Source organism: Phycodurus eques, chromosome 1 (genome assembly GCF_024500275.1).
Source record: "Phycodurus eques isolate BA_2022a chromosome 1, UOR_Pequ_1.1, whole genome shotgun sequence".
NCBI lineage: Eukaryota > Metazoa > Chordata > Actinopteri > Syngnathiformes > Syngnathidae > Phycodurus > Phycodurus eques.
The window spans coordinates 406,486-431,451 of record NC_084525.1 but is presented as its reverse complement, the minus strand read 5'-3'; the positions used below and the strand labels follow the sequence as shown (position 1 = coordinate 431,451).

The following is a 24,966-nucleotide window of genomic DNA, read 5'->3' as shown; positions in this document are numbered from 1 at the left end:
ACAGGGTCACTTTTTATTGTCACTGTAAAATGATGAAAATGCGCAGGCACCTCATTTGTTGGCTTCATCCATATATGTTTGTTGTTTATCATGTGAATGTTATTGACCCACCGGGTGCCCCAGTCAAGCGGGACCGCGGAGGCCGACCCAGAAACCCATTCAATATAGTAATTGACATAAACAAAGGCTGCTTAAAACAAACAAGCCTGCGAGAAGAGGGCCCCGTTAGGGAGATTCCCGAATCCTGACGTCTACGCGGTTTCCGGTTGTGTCATCGATATGGACCATTATCAATATCAGCCATCTCTCTGGCCCACTAGTAGTTGTTTTTCAGTCATCAGAAGATACGGCGTGGCCTTCTAACATGCCGTTGTTGCGGTGTCTATTGTTTCGTCATTGATATGAGCAAACGTCAGCCGGCCCTTAGGGCCCGAGCTAATTGCCTGGGTTGCCCGTCCTGTTACGGCATCGCTGGTGATGGCAATACATGATATGCGCTTTGGGTAAGGGTCCCCGGAGGAACCAAAGTTTGACTTCTTCATATTTCAGTCATAGAGTCCTATTTTAGCCTCTCACGCTTCGCCTCATCACGTCATCCCAATCACTTTGCATTTTCCGCTCACTATCCATTCACCCACAGCTCAAAGGTTCCTGTTCGCAAGCCCTTCCACCTCAAGACGCATTCCCCTCCGAAGCGCGATTGGCTCGCCTCGGTTCAACCAAGAACCCTAAAAGTTCAGGAGACTATATCTGGAGACCCGTAAGAGCTGGGGGGGCGGGGCCTGGCCATTCAGTTTAAAGTGCGTCTGAAGCCTGACTTGCCGTCTAGTCTCTCGGTTGGGGTGCACGCGGATTGACCACTCCTTTGGGGCTTTTTTTTCCTTGGATATCTAAGGGGGGGAAGCTAATCCACAATCATGGTAAGAGACACAGTTCCAAAACGGACCTGTCGAGCAGCCAGGAGGGCATGGCGGTCATAACGTTTGGCTAAAATTAAACAGGCATGTCTGAAATACAGTAGATAAAAAATACTTCCTACTTCAAAATGCAACATTTTAACCCCATAAAATGATCGCATCACGTGACTTTTCACATTGTTCGACCCAATTTGACTCAAGCTTAATTTACCAAATACTGTTCCTTCGCTTCTAAAACTGTCTTGCCTCGTTTTAATGTTTGAGCTAATGATTACAAACTCCACTAACCCATTACATCCTCAGCTTGTCACATTTGAGCCAACTTGTGGACGCATGTTGAATCATGACAAGGTTTTTCAAACTGGGTTTGGAGGCGGGGGGGGGGCTGGCTGGAACGGCGCAGGGGGGGCCGCAGCTGCTCAGGTACGGATTCCGCTTAAGTGACAAATTCCCAAGGATTGGATGTCTGCAAGCCATATGCGGCCGAGCCTAACGTGTTGAGCCGGAAATAGCCGAGCTAATTTACAGCGAGCTCCACAACGAGCCTTTTTAAGACGCTGCCGCCGCTCCCTGAAAGATGGGAGGCCATTGGAGAAAGAACGGATTTGAGCATAACTGTATATATGAACATTTCGGCATTTTTCCTCACATTTCATCCAATTGAAACAGTCGACATGCAAAATCAAACACTGAGTCAATGACAAAAGAAAAAAACGTTGATAAAAGTGACAATGTTTGCTTGCAGACTGACGCGCAGCAAGAGGCCCGCTCCTACCTGAGCGATGAAATGCTGGCTGGTAAGCATGATAACACTTCAAACGCTTCGTATTGAGTTCTCGGGCACCTCACAAGTTAATGCCACCGCTTGTCGTTAGGCAGAAATTCCTGCCCAGATTTTAATTTCCCTAAGCCTTTGACGCACGCATATAACAGAAAGGACAGTCAGAGCGCCAGATCCAAGCTTCAGATATGACTCCTAAAACAGCACCAGAAAGATCCATCCATCCATCCATCTTCTGAGCCGCTTCTCCTCACGCGGGTCGCGGGCGTGCCGGAGCCCATCCCAGCTGTCATCGGGCAGGAGGCGGGGTACGCCCCGAACCGGTTGCCAGCCAATCGCGGGGCACATACAAACAAACAACCATTCGCACTCATATCCACACCTATGGGCAATTTAGAGTTGTCAATGAACCTACCACGCATGTTTTTGGGATGTGGGAGGAAACCGGAGTGCCCGGAGAAAACCCACGCAGGCACGGGGACAACATGCGAACTCCACACAGGCGGGGCCGGGGATTGAACTGTGAGGCAGACGCTCTAACCAGCTCACATTCACACCTACGGGCAATTTAGAGTCGTCAATGAACGTAGCATGCATGTTTTGGGAATGCGGGAGGAAACCGGAGTGCCCGGAGAAAAGCCACCCAAGCGGGCATGGGGAGAACATGCAAACTCCACACAGGAGGGGCCGGGATTTGCCACCGTGCCGCACCAGAAAGATTATTCTTATTTTAAGGAAATCACTCAAAAATATTTGTCAATATATATATATATATATATAGCGGAGCGGACGCCCGCTATTTGACAGCGAATAGTGGAAACACGCGTATAATTGCCACTGATTATAATTGGCATGAAAAAATGTTTACAATTCCCAATTTGTTTTTCCCCGCGAATACGCAGGGGAAGGGGTCGAAAAATGCGAATAAGATAGTCAGACTGTCAGTCAGTGGACCACACCAGGAAGTTGAAATACTATGTGACCTGCATCGTCCACACATATGATGATCATTTTTAAATGACAATTTTAGATGGATCGGTTCATCAGTTAGCAGTAGTTTCAAAATCAAAGCCTTCTGAAATCTTCCCGAGAGTCGATTTTAGACATTATCGGTGCGGCTCAACCGTGGAAAGCTTTTCAAGAGTTCGGTATCAAAAGTGAAATGAATATACTGTTTAGATTTCTAGATCTTCTTACAAAGACTCTTTGTAAGAAATCTTTAAGAGTGAAATATTTCACAAAGTCTCTCTATATATGTGTGTGTGTGTGTGTGTGTAAAATGTTGATGCTTGTGACTGAAAGTCACCATCTCAAGAAATGAGAACGTATTATTGAATGAATCCATATAATATAAAAGTTTGACTTTTTGAATTGAACAACTGAAATGATTTCAAGTTGCAAACTGTCTCGCTCGCTCTCTAGAGTTCAAGGCCGCCTTCGACATGTTCGACACCGACGGTGGCGGTGATATCAGCACCAAGGAGTTGGGCACCGTGATGAGGATGTTGGGACAAAACCCAACGAGGGAGGAGCTGGATGAGATCATCGAGGAGGTGGACGAGGACGGTGAGCGAAGAGAAGCGCTGGAATGAAACAAGAACCTGTGCCCATCATTTGCTACTGAAAAAAGAAAATACTCTGCTGTCAAATAATGATATTTGAAAGAACGCATAGATCTAGAAGGGAACCGTTCCACTGGCGCGAGATAGAAAAGCACATTTGAATGTCAACCGGCTAGTTTCAAAGCAATCTGACCTCAATGCACTCTTTCGACGAGAGAGCCTTCGGTTTGACTCAACCTCGCCAGTCCAATAACGGAGGATGTCCCTTTCTCGCAGGCAGCGGTACCATCGACTTCGAGGAGTTCTTGGTCATGATGGTGAGGCTGCTCAAGGAGGACCAGGCCGGCAAGAGCGAGGAAGAGTTGGCGGAGTGCTTCCGTGTTTTTGACAAGTACGAGCGCACCGTGACGCAGCCGCTTCTTTCATTCTCATTTATGAGGGATGGACTTCAATCCTAAACTGCATACGTTGGTACTGAGTGCACAGCATAATTTTGGTGTGCATCGTTTGAGATGCTAAATGGTGAGCAATCGCGATCACCGTTTTGGGTCCAAAAACACCAAATACCATTCAGCTCACTCCTACTTATCACATCTAAGAGTGTCTTCAAAATCACTTACAAACGCTCCTCTTTTGTTTTCGGCAACGTTTATGAGTGGCTCAAAACTGCGTCCGTCTGCAATAAATGTCCAGGTCAAACATTGGTTCCGGCGGCGTAAACATGGTTCCGGACAGAACTTTTTATTGTTTTTTGGTCCCGGCGGAGCTTTGAGGCAGAATTTGTGTCGACCATTTTTTTTTTAAGTTGCCAAGTTCCCCCCCCCCCCCCCCAGCCCTAACATATAGTAACTAAGTATTTGTACTTCATTACTTCCCAACACTGGTATTCGTAGGTATGCATTTATGAACAAATAATGCGTCTTTGCACAGGAACGCTGACGGCTACATCGACAAAGAGGAATTCTCCCTGATCATCCGCAGCACCGGTGAGCCCATCACGGAGGAGGAGATCGATGAGCTGATGAAGGACGGCGACAAGAACGGCGACGGCATGCTGGACTTTGACGGTACGTGCGCAACGACGACAGAGACGCACCGTTCGCAGCCGTTAGCGCTACCGAGGATTTCTGGCACTTCTTGACTTCCGCGGTTTGTCTTGTGCTCACCAGAATTCCTCAAGATGATGGAGAATGTGCAGTAAAAGCAGACATGCTCATGGACGTTCCTCCTTCACCCATGTGAATCCCCCCGCAGTCGAATTTATCTGAGCCCCTCACGCTGTTCACCCAGGATCAATTCAGTCTCCGTCCTCAGTCACCCTAAACCGAAAGATTTTGCACCCTGAAGAGAAGAGGAGGACGGGGGTCTTTCTTGGTTGGACGGGCTCAACTCTTTAGCGCATCCAGACAGCTCACGGACGCCGTATCGAGATGAAGTCTGAAAAGGACGACTGCGGCTGTTCCCTTTCACGGACCACAGCCCAGTAAGAACCCCCAACCACCTCGTTTTCTTCCAGCTCTACTCTAGATGTAGAAAAGCAACCCAGTACTTAGACCAATTCATCGAACACCACGTCACTGTACAAAGAAGTTACCTGATTGAGTAGAGAAATAGAGAATAAATGAACTGACAACATGCTCACTTGTAGTCGGTCATATGAACGATCTGTAAAATGTTTTTTTTTTTTTTTGAGGAATATCAATAAAATAATGTTGTTTCTTCTTTTCGCCCCCTTTTTTTTTTTTTTTTAACAACACACCGTAAGTGACACAAATGTGAAATTCAATTGAGTTCTTTCCAAATACATACAGTATTTTACATATGATCAGTGTTGCACACACCAAAGCAATGCGACACATTGGCCAGTTTACCTCCCAGTTCTTCGAGTGCTTTGGCTGCTTTAAAGCGGTTCTTTTGCTCTGGAACTTCTTCCAGCATAGCTATCGGGTGATTGGCTAAGAAACTCGGAGTGGGGGCGGTTATTATGTTAATCGGTCCCACTGTGACATCACAGAGGGTTGATGTTGAGAAGGGCCCGCTCACGGACACGTTTTAGGAAATGGGCAGAGAACTAAACATTTCATTGGTTGTTTACTTTCACACCTGATGTGTAAGCAGGCACCCCGGAAACACAATTATTTGGATACAATACATTAAGAAGTCATTTTTCCATAATATGTCACATTTAAAACCAACATTTCTTTTTAAAATCGTACAGTGTATTTGCAGCTTAACTGAGCTTACATCATCCACGTGGTTGGACCAATCACAGGCAAGAGGCATGTCCCCGCAGCAGCGCGGGCTGTACCAGGCTGTCGCTCAGGGGCGCGTCCGCCGAGAAGTCGGCAGGCGCCGCCTGCGGCCGCGGGTGGAGGCGGTGCCCGCCGCCCCTCTGAGGGATGGGCAGCTCCGAGCGGTGGGCGGGAAGAGGCGAGCAGAAGAAGTACGGATGGAGGAGAGCCTGCAAGGCCGCCGGCGAGTTAATCCATCTGCGGTCTGATGGACAATAGCTCGCTCCTCTCTCACCTGCCGGGCGGGGCATCGCCGCTTGGATGGGTAAACCAGGAAGTTGTAGAGCAGGCTGATGGCGTGGGGGCAGGAGTCGGGAACGATCTCCTCTAATGGGATGGCGGGGTTCTCCTTGAAGGTGATTTTATTGTAATCGGGCAACTCTGCCATCTCCTGAAATGACATGGAGGAGCCTTATGACATTTACCTTGCATAGTGTGTGTGTGTGTGTGTGTGTGTGTGTGTGTGTGTGTCTCTCACAGGCCAGGTGTCACACGTGGGTGTCCCGAGCACCCGGAGGACACAACACAGCTGCTCGATGTCGTTCTCACCAGGAAACAGAGGGGACGAGTTCAGCAGCTCCCCGAAAATGCAACCGACTGCCCTGCAACGATTTTTTTCCACGTTCCAATTGTGACACTTCAAACTGAAAATCGTCAAAAAACGAACGCGTCTCTTCAAGCATGCAGTGCAAATCCAACCGCGGACGGTTTCCTTACCACAGGTCGACGCCCTCGTCATACTTCCTGGCCCCATACAGCAACTCAGGAGCACGATACCACCTGGACACGCGCACGAATGATATGATTATGTCGAAAAAAAGAAAGGTGTGACGTTTGAAGCCGCTGGGTCGGAGAGGGCGCCACCTTGTGGCCACTTGGTGGCTGTAGAGTCGCTCCTCTTGCCGGCTGAGGAGGCGAGCCAGACCAAAATCGGCAATCTTCAAGTGTCCCGATGAGCTGATGAGAAGGTTGGCGGGCTTCAGGTCCTGAGGGCAGACCGGAAGCGCTTTATTGTGGAGCACAGCAGACCGTCAATTGAGAGTAGGACTGGACCATCAATCTATTTGATCGAGTTGAGTTTATTTTTCTATTCTTTTAAACAATATTTTTTGTGGCTTACACTAAAAACTAACTTAAATTTGGAGATGGGATTTTATCGACACAAATTTGAAGGCCATATCGTCCGGTCCTACTTGACCGCAGACGGTGCTCACCCGGTGCATGATGTTGTTCTGATGCAGGAAGGCCACACCCTTCAGAAGCATCAGCATGTAACCTTTGACCTGCACCGGGGTCAGAGGTCGCCGGGAGTTGCGGATGACCTCAGAGAGGTCAGACAGCATGAAGTCAAAGACCAGGACAAAGCCGGTGCCGTGCGGGAAGACGTCCTTCAGCCTCACCACCTGAGGAGTTGGATTGCGAGCGTAGAACATTTGGAGGCGGCCGGTGTGACATCATGAAAAGTGTTATCGGAACGAGTCGGGTGTCATCTTGAACTGCAGGGCGGCGCTGCGTAAGAAACAGTTGGACGTCGTTCCTGAAACCGAGCCGCGAATGCCAGATTTCCAGATTTGGTGGATTTTCAAACAGAAATATCGTTGATTTTGTCTGATTTCTCAGAAGAAAAAATACGTCAAACAACCGTACATACTGTTTTCGTTTTTTCTCGAATATATAATAACTAAATAGAAAAAACTGAACCAGTATTTTTCAAGGTGGGAGAGAGTTGTGAGCGCAGATAATTACAGGCAGTCAAAAAGTGTTATAATAGAGCTTTCACTTTTTTCCTGATCTTTTCCGATTTCCCCAAAAACAAATTCACCTGGCTGAGATATATGGTGGAAGACATTCTTTGGGCTATAAGCCAGAGGCCCATGTTTGCACGTGTGATGTCACAGCAGTTCGGGCGAGGCTAGTATGCTACCTCATACTATTCTTGAGCCTCCTGTGACGGTGGTTTGTTTGTGTTGAACAATTTAACTACTGGGCGGCACGGTGGACGACTGGTTAGCACATCCGCCTCCCAGTTCTGAGGACCGGGGTTCAAATCCCGGCTTCGCCCGTGTGGAGCTTGCATGTTCTCCCCGTGCCTGCGTGGCTTTTCTCCGGGCACTCCGGTTTCCTCCCGCCTCCCAAAAACATGCGTGCTAGGTTGACTGAGGACTCTAAATTGCCCGTAGGTGTGGATGTGAGTGCGAATGGTCGTTTGTTTCTATGTGCCCTGCGATCGGCTGGCGACCGGTTCAGGGCGTACCCCGCCTCTCGCCCGGAGATAGCCGGGATGGGCTCCGGTACGCCCGCGACCCTCGTGAGGAGAAGCGGAACGGAAGAGGAATTCATGAATTGAACTACTGAATCGTCATTGATGTAACATGGCTTCATGATTGTGCACATGCTAGATACATGTGTTGCTGCGGGAGCATCCCTTTCTGTTTGACGTGCTTTCCTTCCATCGTGTGGCATCTCTATGCAATTACAATCCCATTTAGGAATCCCTATCCCAACGTTGCTATCTGCGGCAGAGCTCGGTCCTTATCCCCCACGAATAGAGGGACTTCGCTGCATTTAGGTTCCCTATGAAGAGTCAACCGTCAACTTGGTATATTGTTGGTTTATTCCTGGGAATAAATTCTGGTTAATTCCCATTGAAAGTTTCCAACTCTGAAAATTCCCAGAATTTTGCAACCCTAGATATTTAATTACAGTATTTGCAGATCTTTAAATATTGCACAGTTTTCCTGTATTTGTATTTTAGCTAAATAAATGTTTTACAAAAAAAGAAAATATGAAAGAACAAACAATGCTTGTACAGTGGGTACGGAAAGTTTGCAGACCCCCTTAAAGTTTTCACTCTTTGTTATATTGCAGCCATTTGTTAAAATCATTTAAGTTCATGTTTTTCCTCATTAATGTACACACAGCACCCCATATTGACAGACAAAAAACGAATTGTTGACCAAAAAAAAGCAAAAGCTGATTTATTAAAAAAAGTGAAATATCACACAGCCATAAGTATTCAGACCCTTTGCTGTGACACTCAAATACTGAACTCGGGTGCTGTTCATTTCTTCTGATGACCCTCCTTGAGATGGTTCTCCACCTTCGTTGGAGTCCAGCTGTGTTTGATGATACTGATGGGACTTGAATAGGAAAGCCACACCCCTGTCTATAGACGACCTTACAGCTCACAGTGCATGTCGGAGCAAATGAGAGTCACGAGGTCAAAGGAACTGCCTGAAGATCTCAGAGACAGAATTGTGGCAAGGCACAGATCTGGCCAAGGTTACAAAAAAAATGTCTGCGTAACTTAAGGTTTCTAAGAGCACAGTTGCCTCCCTGATCCTGAAATAGAAGACGTTTGGGACGATCATTAACCTTCCAAGAGCTGGCCGTCCGTCCGGCCAAACTGAGCAATCGGGGGAGAAGAGCCTTGGTGACAGAGGTGAAAAAGAACCCAAAGATCACTGTGGCTGAGCTCCAGAGATGCAGTCAGGAGATTGGAGGAAGTTCTAGAAAGTCAACCATCCCTGCAGCCCTCCACCATTCGGGGCTTAATGGCAGAGTGGCCCGACGGAAGCCTCTCCTCGGTGCAACACACATGAAAGACTGCATGGAGTTTGCTTTAAAAAAAAAAAAAAAAAAAAAAAAACACCTGAAGGACTCCAAGATGGTGAGAAATAAGATTCTCTGGTCTGATGAGACCAAGATAGAAATTGTTGGCCTTAATTTTAAGTGGCATGTCCCAACAGTGAAGCATGGTGCTGGCAGCATCATGCTGTGCGGTGTTTTTCAGCTGCAGGTTCACCTTCCAACAAGACAATGACCCTAAGCACACAGCTAAAATACCGAAGGAGTGACTTCAGAACAACTCCGTGACTGTTCTTGAATGGCCCGGCCAGAGCCCTGACTTCAACCCAATTGAGCATCTCTGGAAAGACCTGAAAATGGCTGCCCACCAACGTTCACCATCCAACCTGACAGAACTGGAGAGGATCAGCGAGGAGGAATGGCAGAGGATCCCCAAATCCAGGTGGGAAAAACTTTCCCAAAAAGACTCATGGCCGTATTAGCTCAAAAGGGTGCTTGACTAAATACTGAGCAAAGAGTCTGAATACTTATGGCTGTGTGACATTTCACTTTTTCTTTTTTAATAAATATGCAAACATTTCAACAATTCTGTTTTTTGCCCCTGTCAATATGGGGTGCTGTGTGGACATTAATGTGGAAAAAAAAAATAACTTAAATGATTTTAGCAAATGGCTGCAATATCAAAAAGTGGAAACATTTAAGGGGCTCTGAATACTTTGCGTACCCACTGTAAATACCTTACAGAAAAAGAGTTTGCTTTGCTCAGTTTGCAAATAGCCAAGAGAACCATGTATGAGTGAGTTTGACTCACATGCTGGTTGTCCTCAATCTCCTGCAGGGCCTTGATCTCCCGCAGGGCCTGGTTGGGAATGGCGTCCTCCAAACGCCTGAGAGCCACCTTCTTCAGCGCCACCGTTTCTCCCGTCTGCTTGACATTGTTTTGTTATATTAACGTTTTAGCGAGTAAGCGAAGTCTTCTGTTGACATCACCTCCACGTGTTTGGCCTTGAACACGATGCCGTGAGCTCCTTCCCCGATGCGACCCAGAATGCTGTACTGCTCCATTTAGTCACCTGCCGTCATTTTATGGACCAACTTCATGAGACTGGAGGAGTTAAATTAATTGTTGAGGATCGTCTAGCTTCTAGACCTCCTCCATATGGACAGTGTGTTCAGATAACTTTTGTCACTGGAGAAATAAAAATGAACAGAAATTAACACTGCACCATCACCGGGGAATTTCTCAAGCTCATTTAAATATTCACAAATATATTTATTTGAAGAAGCAGAAGAAGAGGAAGGCTATGTTAAAAATCACTCCCTGCCGACTATGTAGTGCACTATTTAGTTAGTTTGTAGTGCTGTTGAAATGTGCAGTGAGCGTAAGGTATCCCTTATTATGAGTGCCCTCAATGTATCCTTCAATGTATCAGAAAAGTATGGGAACAACGATCTTCTTTCGTTGTTCCCATACTTTTCTGATTATCCATGTAAGCCTACCTCCTGCATCCTCCTCTCCAACACCAACTGCCATCATGTCTTCCCTCATGACGTCCATCAACCTTCTCTTTGGTCTTCCTCTCGCTCTCTTGCCTGGCAGCTCCATCTTCATCACCCTTCTACCAATATACTCAACATTTCTCCTCTGGAGGAGACCAAACCATCCACGTCTGCTCTCTCTAGCTTTCTCTCCAAAACATCGAACCTCGGCCGTCCCTCTGATGAGCTCATTTCTAATTTGATCCAACCCGGTCACTCCGAGAGCGAACCTCAACATCTTCATTTCCGCCACCTCCGGCTCTGCTTCCTGTTTTCTCTTCAGTGCCACTGTCTCTAATCCGTCCATCATGGCCGGCCTCACCACTGTCTTCTAAACTTTGCCCTTCATCCGAGCAGAGACTCTTCTGTCACATAACACACCCGACACCTTCCTCCACCCGTTCCGACCCGCTTGGACCCGTTTCCTCACTTCCTGACCACACTCGCCATTGCTCTGGACGGTTGACCCCGAGTATTTCAAGTCCTCCACCCTCGCTATCTCTCCTCCTTGTAGCCTCACTCTTCCCCCACCACCCCTCTCATTCATGCACATATATCCTGTCTTACTTTGGCTAATCTTCATTCCTCTTCTTTCCAGTGCACGCCTCCATCTTTCTAACTGTTCCTCCACCTGCTCCCTGCTTTCACTGCAGATCACGTCATCTGCAAACATCACGGTCCACGGGGATTCCAGTCTAACCTCATCTGTCAGCCTATCCACCACCACTGCAAACAAGAAGGGGCTCAGGGCTGTTCCCTGATGCAGTCCCACCTCCACCTTAAATTCGTCTGTCACACCTACAGCACACCTCACCGCTGTTCTGCTGCCCTCGTACATGTCCTGTATTCTTCTCACATACTTCTCTGCCACTCCAGACTTCCGCATGCAGTACCACAGTTCCTCTCTGGGTACTCTGTCATTGGCTTTCTCTAGATCTACAAAGACACAATGTAGCTCCTTCTGACCTTCTCTGTACTTTTCCATCCACATCCTCAAGGCAAATAATGCATCTGTGGTACTCTTTCTAGGTATGAAACCATACTGTTGCTCGCAAATACTCACTTCTGTCCTGAGTCTAGCCTCCACGACTCTTTCCCATAACGTCATTGTGTGGCTCATCGACTTTATTCCTCTATAGCTCCCACAGCTCTGCACATCACCCTTGTTCTTAAAAATGGGCACCAGCACACAAAATTCTATTGAACAAGCTGGTCAAAAACTCCACAGCCTCCTCTCCTAGATGCTTCCATACCTCCACAGGAATGCCATCAGGACCAACTGCCTTTCCATTTTTCATCCTCTTTACTGCCTTCCTAATTTCCCCCTTACTAATCATCTCCACTTCCTGGTCCACCACACTTGCCTCTTCTACTCTCCCTCCCCTCTCATTTTCCTCATTCATCAACTCCTCGAAGTATTCTTTCCATCTCTCTAGCACACTGCTGGCACCAGTCAACATATTTCCATCTCTTTCCTTAATCACCCTAACCTGCTGCACACCCTTCCCATCTCCATCCCTCTGTCTGGCCAGCCTGTATAGATCCTTTTCTCCTTCTTTAGTGTCCAACCTGCCATACATGTCATCATATGCCTCTTGTTTTGCCTTTGCCACCTCTACCTTTGTCCTGTGTCGCACCTCAATGTATTCCTTTCGCCTCTCCTCGGTCCTCTCAGTGTCCCACTTCTTCTTAGCTAACCTTTTTCCTTGTATGATTTCCTGTACTGTGAGGTTCCACCACCAAGTCTCCCTCTCTCCTTTCCTGCCAGAAGATACACCATGTACTCTCCTGCCTGCCTCTCTGATCACCTTGGCCGCAGTGGTCCAGTCTTCTGGAAGCTCCTCCTGTCCGCCGCACTGGCTTGTGCCCCCATCGGGCTGCATTGTGATTTATAAAGTCTACGCTATAGAAATCACTATATAGTCTTTGGGGAATGAGGGAAAATTCAGAAAACTGACAAAGAAATACCTTTAGAGGGCAGAAAAGCTCCAGACGTCGCGTCACGGTGGACTCTCGTTGCCTCGGTAACCTGTTAGCTTGCCAAGCTCGCTCAGCAAAACACGGTGGTTCCAAACATTGTGAAGCAATTACTCTTATTTAACTATCGCAAACATTCGAGCGGCTCGCGTTTGTTTGGTGTTAAACATCTTAACCAGTCGGAAAGGCTTGAAATAAATGGAATTATGACCTCGAACCGATTTGTTTATCGACACGTTTCCAGTATACGCTGGTTCTTCTTCGTTTAGTTTTGACATGCCCAAAGAGAATATTGTTATTTCGCCGCCTAGTGGATGGGGGCAATACGGGTCGCTTTATTTTTCATCAGGCCCACACAGGCATTTGCATCATTAAGAAACCTGTAATATACAGCTCTGGAAAATTGATGAAAAATTATATCATTAATATACATATAATTTAAAAAGTAAAAGGATCAGTGACTCTGATTTTGCCTCTCCTTGAGCCATCACCTTATCGTGGTGGAGGGGTTTGTGTGTCCCAGTGTCCCAGTTGTCTGGGGCTTTATGCCCCTGGTAGGTGGTAGGGTCGCCCATGGCAAACAGGTCCTCGGTGAGGGACCAGACAAAGCACGGCTCAAAGACCCCTTATGAGGACAACAAACTATGGACTGTTATCCCTTGCCCGGACGCGGGTCACCGGGGTCACCCTCTGGAGGCAGGCCCGGAGGTCTGGCTCGAAGGCGAGCGCCTGGTGGCCGGGCCTGCACCCGTGGGGCCCGGCCGGGCACAGTCCGAAAGGGTAACGTGGGTCTCCCTTCCCATGGGCTCACCACCTGTGGGAGGGGCCATAGGGCTCAGGTGCAGTGCGAGCTGGGCGGTGGCCAAAGGCGGGGACCTGGGCGATCTGACCCTCGGCCGATGCACCAAACAGCAGTTCAGAGTCCCCACCCTTTTTGGGGTCCTTGGAGGGGGTGCTGGAGAGCGCTCCGGCTGGGGACTCCATCGTTCTGCTGGGGGACTTCAATGCTCACGTGGGCAATGACCGTGAGACCTGGAAGGGCGTGATTGGGAGGAACGGCCCCCCCCCGATCAGAACCCAAGTGGTGTTCTGTTATTGGACTTCCGTGCTCACCACGGATTGTCCATAACGAACACCATGTTCAAGCAGAAGGGTGTCCACACGTGCACTTGGCACCAGGACACCCTAGGTCGCAGTTCGACGATCGACTTTGCGGTCGTGTCATCGGACTTGCGGCCGCATGTCTCGGACACTCGGGTGAAGAGAGGGGCGGAGCTGTCGACCGATCACCACCTGGTGGTGAGTTGGCTCCGACGGTGGGGGAAGATGCCGGTCCGACGTGGCGGGCCCAAACGTATTGTGAGGGTCTGCTGGGAACGTCTGGCGGAATCCCCTGTCAGAAGGAGTTTCGACTCCCACCTCTGGCAGAACTTCACCCACATCTTGGGGGAGGCGGGGGACATCGAGTCCGAGCGGACCGTGTTCCGCGCCTCCATTGCTGAGGCGGCCGACCGGAGCTGTGTGGCCGTAAGGTTGTCGGTGCCTGTCGTGCCGGCAATCCCCGAACCCGTTGAAGGATGCCGTCAAGCTGAAGAAGGAGTCCTATCGGGCTTTTCTGGCCTGTGGGACTCCTGAGGCAGCTGATGGGTACCGGCTGGCCAAGCGGAATGCAGCTTCGGTGGTCGCTGAGGCAAAAACCCGGGCGTGGGAGGAGTTCGGTGAGGCCATGGAGAACAATTTCCGGGTGGCTTCGAGGAAAGTCTGGTCCACCATCCGGCGTCTCAGGAGGGGGAAGCAGTCCACCATCAACATTGTGTATAGTGGGGATGGGGCGCTGCTGACTGACCTCGACTCGGGACGTTGTGAGCCGGTGGGGAGAATACTTCGAAGACCTCCTCAATTCCACTGACACGCCTTCCCAAGAGGAAGCAGAGTCTGGGTTCTCTGAGGCGGGCTCTCCTATCTCTGGGGTTGAGGTCACCGAGGTGGTTAAAAAGCTCCTCGGTGTCAAGGCCGCGGGGGTGGATGAGATTCGCCCGGAGTTCCTAAAGAGTCTGGATGTTGTGGGGCTGTCCTGGTTGACACGCCTCTGCAACATCGCATGGACATCGGGGACAGTGCCTCTGGATTGGCAGACTGGGGTGGTGGTCCAACTACAGGGGGATCACACTCCTCAGCCTCCCTGGTAAGGTCTATTCAGGGGTGTTGGAGAGGAGGGTCCGTCGGGAAGTCGAATCTCAGATGCAGGAGGAGCAGTGTGGTTTTCGTCCTGGCCGTGGAACAGTGGACCAGCTCTACACCCTCGGCAGGGTCCTCGAGGGTGCATGGGTGTTTGCCCTTGGAGAAGGCGTTCGACCGTGTACGGGGTACCGAACCCCCTGATACGGGCTGTTCGGTTCCTATATGACCGAAGTCAGAGTTTGGTCCGCATTGCCGGCAGTAAGTCGGATTCGTTCCCGGTGAGGGTTGGACTCCGCCAAGGCTGCCCTTTCTCACCGATTCTGTTCATAACTTTTATGGACAGAATTTCTAAGCGCAGCCGAGGCGTAGAGGGGGTCCGGTTTGGTGGCCTCAGTATTGCATCTCTGCTTTTTGCAGACGATGTGGTTCTGTTGGCTTCATCAAGCCGTGACCTCCAACTCTCACTGGAGCGGTTCGCAGCCGAGTGCGAAGCGGCCGGGATGAGAATGGGCACCTCCGAATCTGAGACCGTGGTCCTCGGTCGGAAAAGGGTGGCGTACCCTCTCCGGGTCGGGGATGAGATCCCGCCCCAAGTGGAGGAGTTCAAGTATCTCGGGGTCTTGTTCACGAGTGAGGGAAGAACGGAACGGGAGATCGACAGGCGCATCGGTGCGGCGTCTGCAGCGATGCGGACTTTTTATCGGTCCGTTGTGGTAATGAAGGAGCTAAGCCGAAAGGCGAAGCTCTCGATTTACAGGTGGATCTACGTTCCTACCCTCACCTATGGTCACGAGCTGCGGGTCGTGACCGAAAGAACGAGATCCCGGATACGAGCGGCCGAAATGAGTTTCCTCCGCAGGGTGTCCGGGCTCACCCTTAGAGATAGGGCGATCCGGGAGGATCTCAGAGTCGAGCCGTTGCTCCTCCACATCGAGAGGAGCCAGAGGAGGTGGCGGGGGCATCTGATTCGGATGCCTACCGGACGCCTCCCCGGCGAGGCGTTCCGGGCACGTCCCGCCGGGAGGAGACCCCGTGGACGACCCAGGACACGCTAGAGAGACTACGTCCTTCGGCCGGCCCGGGAACGCCTCGGGATCCCCCCGGAAGAGCTGGATGAAGTGGCCGGGGAGAGGGAAGTCTGGGCGTCCCCGCTAAAGTTGCTGCCCCCGCGACCCGACCTCAGATAAGCGGTAGAAAATGGATGGATGGACTCTGATTTTGACTGTTTGTATTGAAAGAACGCTTTTTTTTTTTTTTTTTTTACAAATTATTGACAACATAACTCCCAAATTCCAAATATAAATATTGTCAACGACGGAAGTTATTAGCAGAAAGTCCTTTAAAACAAATTTAAAAAAGGTTCAGTGTGTTTTATTTTTCTTTCCTTTTTTTACAGCGCTGTACGTTGCATTCAAAAGGAGCATGAATTCCTGTTTTATTCTAAAACGAGAACTATTTTGTTTGTCGCATTAATTTAGCATTCATTTTCATTCAAACGTATTTATGTTCCATTCATGTATCTCATGAACTAATTCATTGATTTCCTCAATATTAAAAACTCTAAACTGTCATGATTTCCCTTCAAATTGGCAAAGCAACGATGCTTTAAAGGCACCTTGTCGTTTGCATTTTCCTTCGTAATACTCAACGATGAACACTCGGGCTTACTATTTTTAGGCGTACAAAGTTTGAAAACCACCGATCTCGATCGTATATTGTAGACAAGCGATTATTCGTTATGTCTTTGCCTCCGAAGTGTTCTGTAAATTGACACTGTCTGTCGTACTCGAGCGGCTCCGACGACCGGAGACAAATTCCTTGTGTGTTTTGGACATACTTGGCAAATCAAGATGATTCTGATTCTGATTCTGATTCTGATGATTGTTCCAGGGCATCACGCTCCAATAATGACAAAGAGGAAGTAAGCTTTTTATTAACCACAGAGAATATTTTCGTGATACATTCCGAACCGTGTTGTTGAACCTGAAAAGATTTCAGCGAGTGCGTCATCAAGCTCCTCCTCAGAAAATGAATCTGTTTTTTAGGAATACAAGAAAGGCTTTTAATGTCACACTTGGATTACAAGTAGGGATGTCAAATCAAAGCTTTTTCAAAGCTGGCATTGTTACACATTATGGGAAGAAACAGAAATAAACCAGGAATTTACCAAATTGAAGGTTGCCTATTGTGAAACAAAACCAATGTGTTGCTGTCACGTCTCCAAAGTGTTTGTCTGTCGATTGACCGTCCGTCGTCGTACTCGAGCGGCTGCGACTGCCGGAGGCAAATTCCTTGTGTGTTTTTTGGACATACTTGGCAAATAAGGATGATTCGGATTTAAAACTTGACAAAACCCATCTGTCGAAATGTCACGCTTCTCGATTGTATTATGTCTGCTTGTTTATTTTGATGCTTCTCATTTCCAAAATTGCAATTCCAAAACTTAACTTCCCATTGGAATTTACCGGCAATTTTCCACCCCTTTCGCAGCCTCATTAAAAACAACATGGAAAGAAACAACAAGACGATGAAAATACAAAAATAGAAAAGGAATGCATTCTCACACTGCTACCAAATGACATGGTGGTCAAATGTAAACTTTAAAATTGTCACAATCGTAGCGTATGACTTGAAACTGAACCGTGTTCCGAGGCGTTCTTTGTCGTGTGCCGGCGAAGACAAAAGCTGCGCGTGCGTCTAGCGGTCTTTGGCGGAGCGCAGGTCGGTGGTCACCGGATCGTGCTGGATGGTTTGGTGCAGCATGAGAGCCAGCAAACCCGCCCGGTTGGTCATGGCGGCCCGCAGGTTCCTCTCCTGCTCAAACAGCTCGTCCAGTTTGTACCACTGGCGACACAGCGGGCGTTAGCACAGATGGCAAAAGTACACACGCTCTGTACTTAAGAAGAAACGCGGACTGGTAAAAGTCGAGGTCCTGATTCAACTCCTTTCGCCTTTCTTAACTTTTGCATACTGTTCATTTTCCATGCACGCCAAGAGGACTTCACATACCACTCGGACTCTCTCCAGGTCCACCTCGGCGCGGCGGAGCTTCTCCCAGCAGTAGTGTTTGTTGCACTTCCTCTTGGAGACCCGACAGAACTCGCCGGTGGGCTCGAAAACGTCTTTGACCAGAGGGCAGCCGCACACCTCGTCGGCTGCCACCTGGACGACATGCGCGCAAACAACATCACTGCTACCCCTTGAACTCTCCAATTTGGTTCGTCAGCACCATGTTTTATAGGCGGCTTCCGTCAGTCACAGCGTGTCGCGTCCCTGCTGATGTGCACGTCTTACACTAACTACGCGGCCGCGAACAGAGAGGAGCTAGTTTACAAAAGCACGGTCAGCGTTGACAACTTATAGCTGTTTTGTCGCTATCTTGAGTGACTTTTTTGTGCACGATTATACGTTACACAAGCAGTCATCTATCCACGTTGGACACTTTTGACCCGAGGTATGTGCGACCAAGTTAGTAAAAATGGGTAATCGGATTTGTGTGAATTTTATTTGAAGGCAATATCGCCCACACGTAGCCTTAGCGCTAACCCAGCAGGCGGCCTAAGAACACGCAAGTGCGGTCTCGGCCACCTCGGCCGCAAAGAAGAGAGTCAAACCTTCGGATCTCTGGAATGTTCCGGACACAACACCTGTAGCCGCTTGCAGTAGGTTTTGCTGTGAGGGTTGTAGACGTCGCAGAAGAGGCGCGTCGCTCTGTGGCGTACGACAGGCAGACGAGACAAACAGAAAGAAAAAGGTATGAGACGAAGAGCACGCCGCGTACTACGGCAAACTCGCTGGCTTTCGCTCAACAAACGCGTGTGCGCCACATATGTGCTACAGCTGGGAATCTGTATATTACAGGTGTTACATGTGTCGCGCATGTCCTGCAGCTGTCAAGTATGTCGTTACACGCGTGCTACTTAGACAGACGGGCAGATAGGTAGACGGACGGACGGACGGGAGTGCTCACCCTTCGATCCGCGTGGGGTACATGGATCCGAAGGAAGTCTGACTTTCGTACTGTTAGGGCAAAGGTGAACCGTGGTCAGAGGCAGAGAAATTGACCTGAGTTGGAGACAGGTAGCGGATCACACTGACCTTGGCGTAGCACCTCTCCATGTGTCTCAGCGCCACCTTGGGGTTGACCGGATGGCTGCAGGACACGCAGAAGATTTGAAGGTCCGTGTCGTCGCCGTCACCTTCGTTGGCCTGTGGACAAACAAACAAACACACACAAGCGTGAAAGATTGTATTATTTCGTAAATGCTTTAAGGCCTGCTCACGACGACACGCGCCCCCCGCGTCAACGCGCGAATAGTTCCCATTTTCCGGGACTCAATTCCCCCAGCAATGGAGACAGATTGACATATTCCTTGCACGTTCCTCGACTGATTTCCACCATTCCAACTGCAAACTGTTCAAGACATCTTGGGAACTACTATTCACATTCTCCAAATTGACACATTTCCACAAGAAGAGGAAATATTTGACATGCTGACCTCCTCCTTCTACATTTCTTGAGCGATTCAAACCATTCCAACATCATAATGTTCAGCCCCTTCATTTCGGAACTCTTCGTCCCATTCCCAATATTCGCGCAGTTTTATCATTACGTTCCGGACGGAACGCTTGCTTACGACAAGTACTTCCCATCCATACCGACCTCCCCCTTTTCGGTTTCATGACCAAGTCGAACCATTCCAGCATCATCGTTTTCAGCTCAATCGAGACACTTCTGAACGTTTTATCGCATTCCCCAAATTCCCCCATTTTCACAAAGAAATTAAAAACATGTAAAAGCTCTGTTACATATTTACTGTACCTCTTTTTTCACATTTCTCGCCAGATTCAAAGTCTCACTTACTACATTTGAACACTTGGATGAATTCCCCAACGTCAGCTCTTCGCATGCAATTTCTGCAGATGTTGCATTCCGTAGTTATTTGGAATTTCGTGTACCTCCTCGTCGTGTTGCACCTGGTGAAGTTTCGAGTTGGCGATGATGCCTTCCAACTCGTGGAAGCGCTTCTCCATCAGGGTGAGGCGCAGCCGAGCGGCCTGCTGCTCCTTCCTGATCCGCTCCAGCTGTCTCCGCCCCATCTCCTCGGCGACGCAGGGGCTCTGCTGCCACTGCTGGATCCTCTGAGGGACGATCTCGTAGATGCGGCTGTGAACGCCAAATGTCATGTCGCCGCCTGCTAGTGATTGTTTGGATGTAACCGCGCGCACGTAGGAGTGGGAATCGAGAACGGGTTCCAACGTATAGGTTCCATCGGAATTGTACACCTCCATTGTTATCAATTCTAAGTTCTGCAGTACTTTGGTGCTTTATAGGTGGTACGTGTGTGTGTAAATAAGTTGTGCCGCAAGTGTGTGTGTAATACACAGGCGCATGCGGGGTGAGACTCACTTGGCCGCAAGCTTCATGCCGCAGTCGTCGGAACAGTACTTGGAGGAGGTCCTGGCCGCTTGGATGCAGCCTGGCCCGAGACACTGGTGCAGAGTACCGCCAAGCTCCTTAGCCTCGCCCTCTCCTCCACCTCCTCCTCCTCCTCCTCCTCCTCCTCCTCCTCCTCCTCCTCCTCTTTCGCTGTGCCGCACGCGTCCCCTGTGTCGCTCCTTCACCTTGTGACGTCGCACCTCCGCTTTGGGGGTGGAGAGTGATTTCTGTGGATGAGGACATTGTCAGTTACGTGTGGAACTGGTGTCAACTTGTGCGCCACAGGTGTTTCATGCATGACACGGGGGTCATATGTGCTACAGGAGTTCATTTGTGTGACACGTGTGAATATGTTCTCCAGGTGTTTCACGCATGATACAGGTGTGACGTGTGCTGCAGGTGAATTTGTGTCACAGCTGTGAATGTATGGCCCAAGTGTTACGTGTGTCACATGTGTAAACGTGTGTGCTACAGGTGTTTCATGCTTGCGACAGGTGTTTCATGTGTGCTACAGGTGTGTATGTGCTAATACTGTACGCTGCAGGTGTTCCCATGTGTGCTACCAATGTGCGCTAATAGTGTCACGTGTGTTACAGGTGTTAAATTATGGTAGTGGTACTCACCTTCTTCTCTGGCTTCTTCTCTCGTCTTTTCACGTGTTTCACCTTCACCGCCTTCTTTCTCAGCGACTCCTCTTCTTCCTCCTCCTCCTCCTCCTCCTCCTCCTCACTGTGCCACAGCTGCGACAGAGAGGCTCATCAGAGGAATCGGCGCCAGTGGCAACCGATCGGCCCCCAGACTATCCACTGACCAGGTCGCTGAATCCGGCGGCTTTGTACTGCTGGTAGAGCTCCAGCTCACTTTCACTGAACACCTCTTCCTCATCTTCGTCCTCTGTAAAATGCCCGCCATCGTTCCTGTAGAGGTCCCGCCGTCCCTTCGCAGAGCGTCGACTCATCTCCTCTTCTTTCACGCGAAGCATCCTCTGCATCAGACCAGGAACATGTCTCATCCAATGCAACGCTGCTTATTTTCACTAAAAACAGACACAGCTGTGCTCCAGCTGTTACGTTATATGTGTACTAAAAGTGTTACATACAGTGCAGTAAAAAAGTGTGCACCCCCTTCGCTCTTAATTTTTTGCAACTTGAATGTTGAAGATCATCAAACAAATGTAAATATCCGATTTTGTCCTGGATTCCATTGTGAGCTCCTGGATACGTTGTCGCTGTGCTCTTGGGGTAACGAATATTTGTAGGCCGGCCACTCCTGGGAAGGTTCATTACTGGTCCGTGTTTTTTCCACGTGTGGATAATGGCTCTCACCATGGTTCGCTGGAGTCCTAAAGCATTAGAAATGTCTTTGTAACCCTTGATAGATGTGAAGTGCGCAATTTCTCATCGGTTCTTGAATTTCTTTGAATCGTGGAATTTGTTTGCAGCTTTTTTCGACCTTTGGGCTGGGCAGGTTCTATTTAGTGAGTCGTAGTCTATTTATTTCTAAAGTGATTTCTTGATTGAACGGGTCATCAGGCTTGGGTGTGGTCTGTGAAAATGAACTCAGCTGTCCCAAAAATGTGAGAATGTCACGGTCTGTGTTTTGGTTTGGGTTGTGTTTAGTTTTGTTCCATGTTTTCCTGTGTTGCATGTTTGTCGTGTGCTCATTAAGTTGTCGTGTCCACCTGTTCTCGTCTGCTTTGTGTCGACCAATCACCTCTCTCCAGCCACTCGTGTCTTGTCCAGGTGTTCCTCGTCGTCTCGTCTATCTGTTTGTATTTAGTTCCCTGGTTTCTTTCAGTTCATTGTCGTCGTCACACGTCTTTGCCGTGTCATAGTCGTCAGTTGTCTTTATCATTGCGGTATGTCATTGTCAGGTGTCATTTTCCCCATCTATTCCACGTCTTACTCACAGGTCATAGTTTGTTTCCAGTTTTAGATATTCGAGTGTTTCTTTGTTACTTGGATTTGATTGGTATCTGTTGTAGGACTTTGTTCAGTTTTCCCTTTTCTAAGATTAAATATTATTTTGAGACTCCCGCACTCCTGCCTTGCCTCCCTGCTTCCCTGCAATTGGGTCCACCATGTTCTTACCTTGTGTTACTCGCCCTCGCCCTAACCACGTACGTGACAGAGAAGCTACAGCGAATTAATGAATTCCAAAGGCGGCAATTACATTTTCATTCAAAGCCAGGTAGCTTTGAACGACGGTGTAGCGGTCCACTCGCCCGACTTGGGTGCGAGCGGCGTGGGTTCACTCCCCACTCAGTGACGGTGTGAATGTGAATGTGAGTGCGAATGGTCGTCCGTGTCTATAAGTGCCCTGCGACTGACTGGCGACCGCCTTTCGCCCGAAGTTTAGCTGGGATAGGCTCCGGCGCCCCGCGACCCTAACCGGGCGGGATAAGCGGTGTTGAAAATCACAATTTAAAAACTGCATTTTATGTTGATGATCTTAAACATTAAAATCGGGGGAACTAAAACGATGCAAAAAAATAAGAACACGGTATGTATATAAATACGAATCCTATATACGTGTGCTACAGGTGCTATATGAGCGCCATGTGTTACGTGTGTCCTACAGGTGTTACGCAGGCGTTCCACGTGTGCCAAAGGATCGACTTATCTGCCACAGGTTGCTTGCTAGGCGTGCTCCGGGTGTGAACGCGTATTCTCGGTGTCGATATGCGCTACAGAATGCGATCGGTTGGGTCAATGTCAAAATCACTCACCCGTGCGCGGAACTGACACTGCCTCAGTCGACACTTCTGGCGTATTTTGTTGGGTCCCCCAAACTTCTTCATGTCTTTACAAAAATCACAGGTGGCGCAGTCTTGCGTCCTCAAACAGGCCTCACACTCACCGCACATGCGAGCAGACCGTTTGATTTGCTAAGTGGCACGGGCAGAAAAAGACAATGAACTTCTGTCAACGGCGTGCCGTGCTTCGTTCCCACTTGCCAAACCACCTGCGAGCCACGCCTGCTGTCGCTCTTGGACTCAGGAGGCGAGCTCCCGTCTTCCTCCGCCTCCGCCGCCTTTGTCTTCTTCTGACGATACTTAATCTCCAGAGACGGGTCGCCTTCTGAGACGGACGAGCGTTAACATGCTACACGCGCGCCTGCCGACTGATATTCGATGTGAGAAGACGTGTTTGTGAGCGGTCACCTCGACAGGACGGACAGAACCACTCTCGGACGGCTACGGCCGCCTTCTCGGACACGCCCACGCAGCTGCCGTGGAACCACTCGGTGCAGCCGTCGCAGCCTCTGATTGGAGGACAACGCAGGCGGTGTATAGGTAAACATGCTGTACAGCGCGTAACAATGTATTCAAGCTCCAGCAGCGAGCATCACGTGTTGCTTTTAATACAGACTCTTTCCATTCTTGTGAGCCCATTTTGAACTGGAAGGAGCAGTTACGTGCATGCACGTATGTTACATGTGTGACACGTGCTTACGGTTGTGAACATATGTGCTACAGGCGTTACGCACGCTGCACTGTGTGCTACATGTATAAATGTGTGTTATTACATGTGTTTTGAGGGTATAGCTGAGTGGATTACATCATAAAGCAGTTGATGTCAGGTCTCCTACAGACACAGTAGACAGGCCCCCTTGGTCTTTCCATGGTAACATGTCTTCCTTCCTCATCCTCGTCAGGATGAAGATGTGACGCCGCGTCAGCCTTCGAGACAAACCAACATACAACGCCTCAACTTCAAATGTTGTTGTTCGCGCTCGTTTGGAAAATCCCAATCAATTCATCCTCCTCGCCCACTGGTTCCGCTGAAATCATTTGAATTGATTGAGGGAAATCGAAAACAACAAAAACCTCTGGAGGCACAATCCCAAATACAACAACTTTATCATCGCTTTCTGTTCAGGTCAGCCAAAGTCAAATGACTTTTCTGCCACCCGGAAGTACGCGGGCACCTATTGTTTACAAACATTATGACAACGATCGACAGCAAAACAAAACAAAAACACACATTTTTACTTGGAAGCAACTGTCAGACTCCGTACTTTCCTTTTAATTCATTAAGAAAGTTGAATCAGTACTTGTAGCTTCCCCAGTTTTGTTTCCTCGTGAATCCTTGAGCACAGCCAATGAGTCATTTTGCTGCCTGATGTTGAGAAGAACGAACGCTGACAACTGCGCGTAGAAGAATGAAGACCAAAGACGCCATGCCTCATTCACCTTGTCGTTTTCCTTCCGAGACTCACCATCACTTGCTGGGAAGCCAGAAGACGCTTTTTAGGCCCCAAAATGTATCAACAGCCTTCTCTTTGTTCGCTGCATCCTCCTGCTCTTCCTCACAGCAGCAACAGCAGCAGCAGCAGCAGCATCTTCGCCCGCTTTTCTTCTTCTTTTCCGCGGGTGCTCCAGTGGAGTGGCAGCGACATCCGCAGGTCGCAAGGAGAACTACAACTCAACTCCGCTTACGGAAACTGCGTCTGTGGCTTTGTCCACATTCTTTGGTCAATTTCACTTTTTTTTCCACGACTCAATACGAGAGGTCAGTCCCCACGCGGGTCTGCTATTTTTTTTTTTTTTACTTTTTTACAAATTATTGACCGAATGAAAGTGTTGAAAATGGGCTTCCTGCGTGACAAGAGAGTGGGAGTGGGAGGAGGGTGGGCGTTCCCAGGACAATACACGCGCACACGCGACCACCGACCCGACTGGAAATAG

At 49.0% G+C, this 24,966-nt stretch overlaps 4 protein-coding genes across 10 annotated transcripts in view; 1 reads left to right on the top strand and 3 right to left on the bottom strand.

Moving 5' to 3' along the window:
* si:rp71-17i16.5 (phosphatidylinositol 4,5-bisphosphate 3-kinase catalytic subunit gamma isoform) overlaps nucleotides 1-5,572 on the bottom strand; it is a 32,933-nt gene extending 27,361 nt beyond the window's left edge. Inside the window, exon 1 of the mRNA XM_061670654.1 lies at nucleotides 5,505-5,572. Coding sequence (XP_061526638.1) covers nucleotides 5,505-5,543 — 39 coding nt within the window. The 5' untranslated portion in view covers nucleotides 5,544-5,572. The remainder of the gene's footprint in view (nucleotides 1-5,504) is intronic.
* Nucleotides 848-4,917, top strand: LOC133399277 (troponin C, skeletal muscle). Its single transcript, XM_061670712.1, has 6 exons — nucleotides 848-920; nucleotides 1,663-1,714; nucleotides 3,121-3,264; nucleotides 3,537-3,651; nucleotides 4,191-4,327; nucleotides 4,430-4,917. The coding sequence occupies exons 1-6, from the start codon at nucleotides 918-920 to the stop codon at nucleotides 4,459-4,461; spliced, it is 483 nt and encodes a 160-aa protein (XP_061526696.1). The 5' UTR covers nucleotides 848-917; the 3' UTR covers nucleotides 4,462-4,917.
* Nucleotides 5,527-12,911, bottom strand: cdk20 (cyclin dependent kinase 20). 3 transcript variants are annotated; one of them, XM_061670667.1, is made up of 9 exons: nucleotides 12,647-12,911; nucleotides 10,130-10,328; nucleotides 9,951-10,064; nucleotides 6,766-6,954; nucleotides 6,416-6,537; nucleotides 6,269-6,331; nucleotides 6,030-6,153; nucleotides 5,787-5,942; nucleotides 5,527-5,721 (listed from the first exon to the last, which is right to left on the bottom strand). In XM_061670667.1, exons 2-9 carry the CDS (start codon nucleotides 10,202-10,204, stop codon nucleotides 5,527-5,529), a joined length of 1,038 nt encoding a protein of 345 aa, XP_061526651.1. In that variant the 5' UTR covers nucleotides 10,205-10,328; nucleotides 12,647-12,911. The 3 variants fall into 3 exon arrangements, with proteins under 3 accessions (XP_061526651.1, XP_061526670.1, XP_061526660.1); XM_061670686.1 differs by having other exon boundaries at nucleotides 10,130-10,212; XM_061670676.1 differs by lacking the exon at nucleotides 12,647-12,911 and adding an exon at nucleotides 12,377-12,621.
* A 3,760-nt stretch (nucleotides 12,912-16,671) lies between these two features.
* LOC133399218 (CXXC-type zinc finger protein 1-like) lies at nucleotides 16,672-24,629 on the bottom strand. Of its 5 annotated transcripts, XM_061670601.1 has the most exons (15): nucleotides 24,472-24,629; nucleotides 24,333-24,397; nucleotides 23,837-23,958; nucleotides 23,440-23,540; nucleotides 23,241-23,356; nucleotides 23,005-23,163; nucleotides 21,088-21,261; nucleotides 20,900-21,016; nucleotides 20,247-20,503; nucleotides 19,796-20,003; nucleotides 18,935-19,045; nucleotides 18,807-18,856; nucleotides 18,451-18,547; nucleotides 17,846-17,998; nucleotides 16,673-17,680 (listed from the first exon to the last, which is right to left on the bottom strand). In XM_061670601.1, the coding sequence occupies exons 2-15, from the start codon at nucleotides 24,387-24,389 to the stop codon at nucleotides 17,534-17,536; spliced, it is 1,869 nt and encodes a 622-aa protein (XP_061526585.1). In that variant the 5' UTR covers nucleotides 24,390-24,397; nucleotides 24,472-24,629; the 3' UTR covers nucleotides 16,673-17,533. The 5 variants fall into 5 exon arrangements, with proteins under 5 accessions (XP_061526576.1, XP_061526585.1, XP_061526567.1 ...); XM_061670592.1 differs by having other exon boundaries at nucleotides 16,672-17,680; nucleotides 23,241-23,353; nucleotides 24,333-24,629; XM_061670583.1 differs by having other exon boundaries at nucleotides 24,333-24,629.
* Nucleotides 24,630-24,966: the final 337 nt, after the last annotated feature.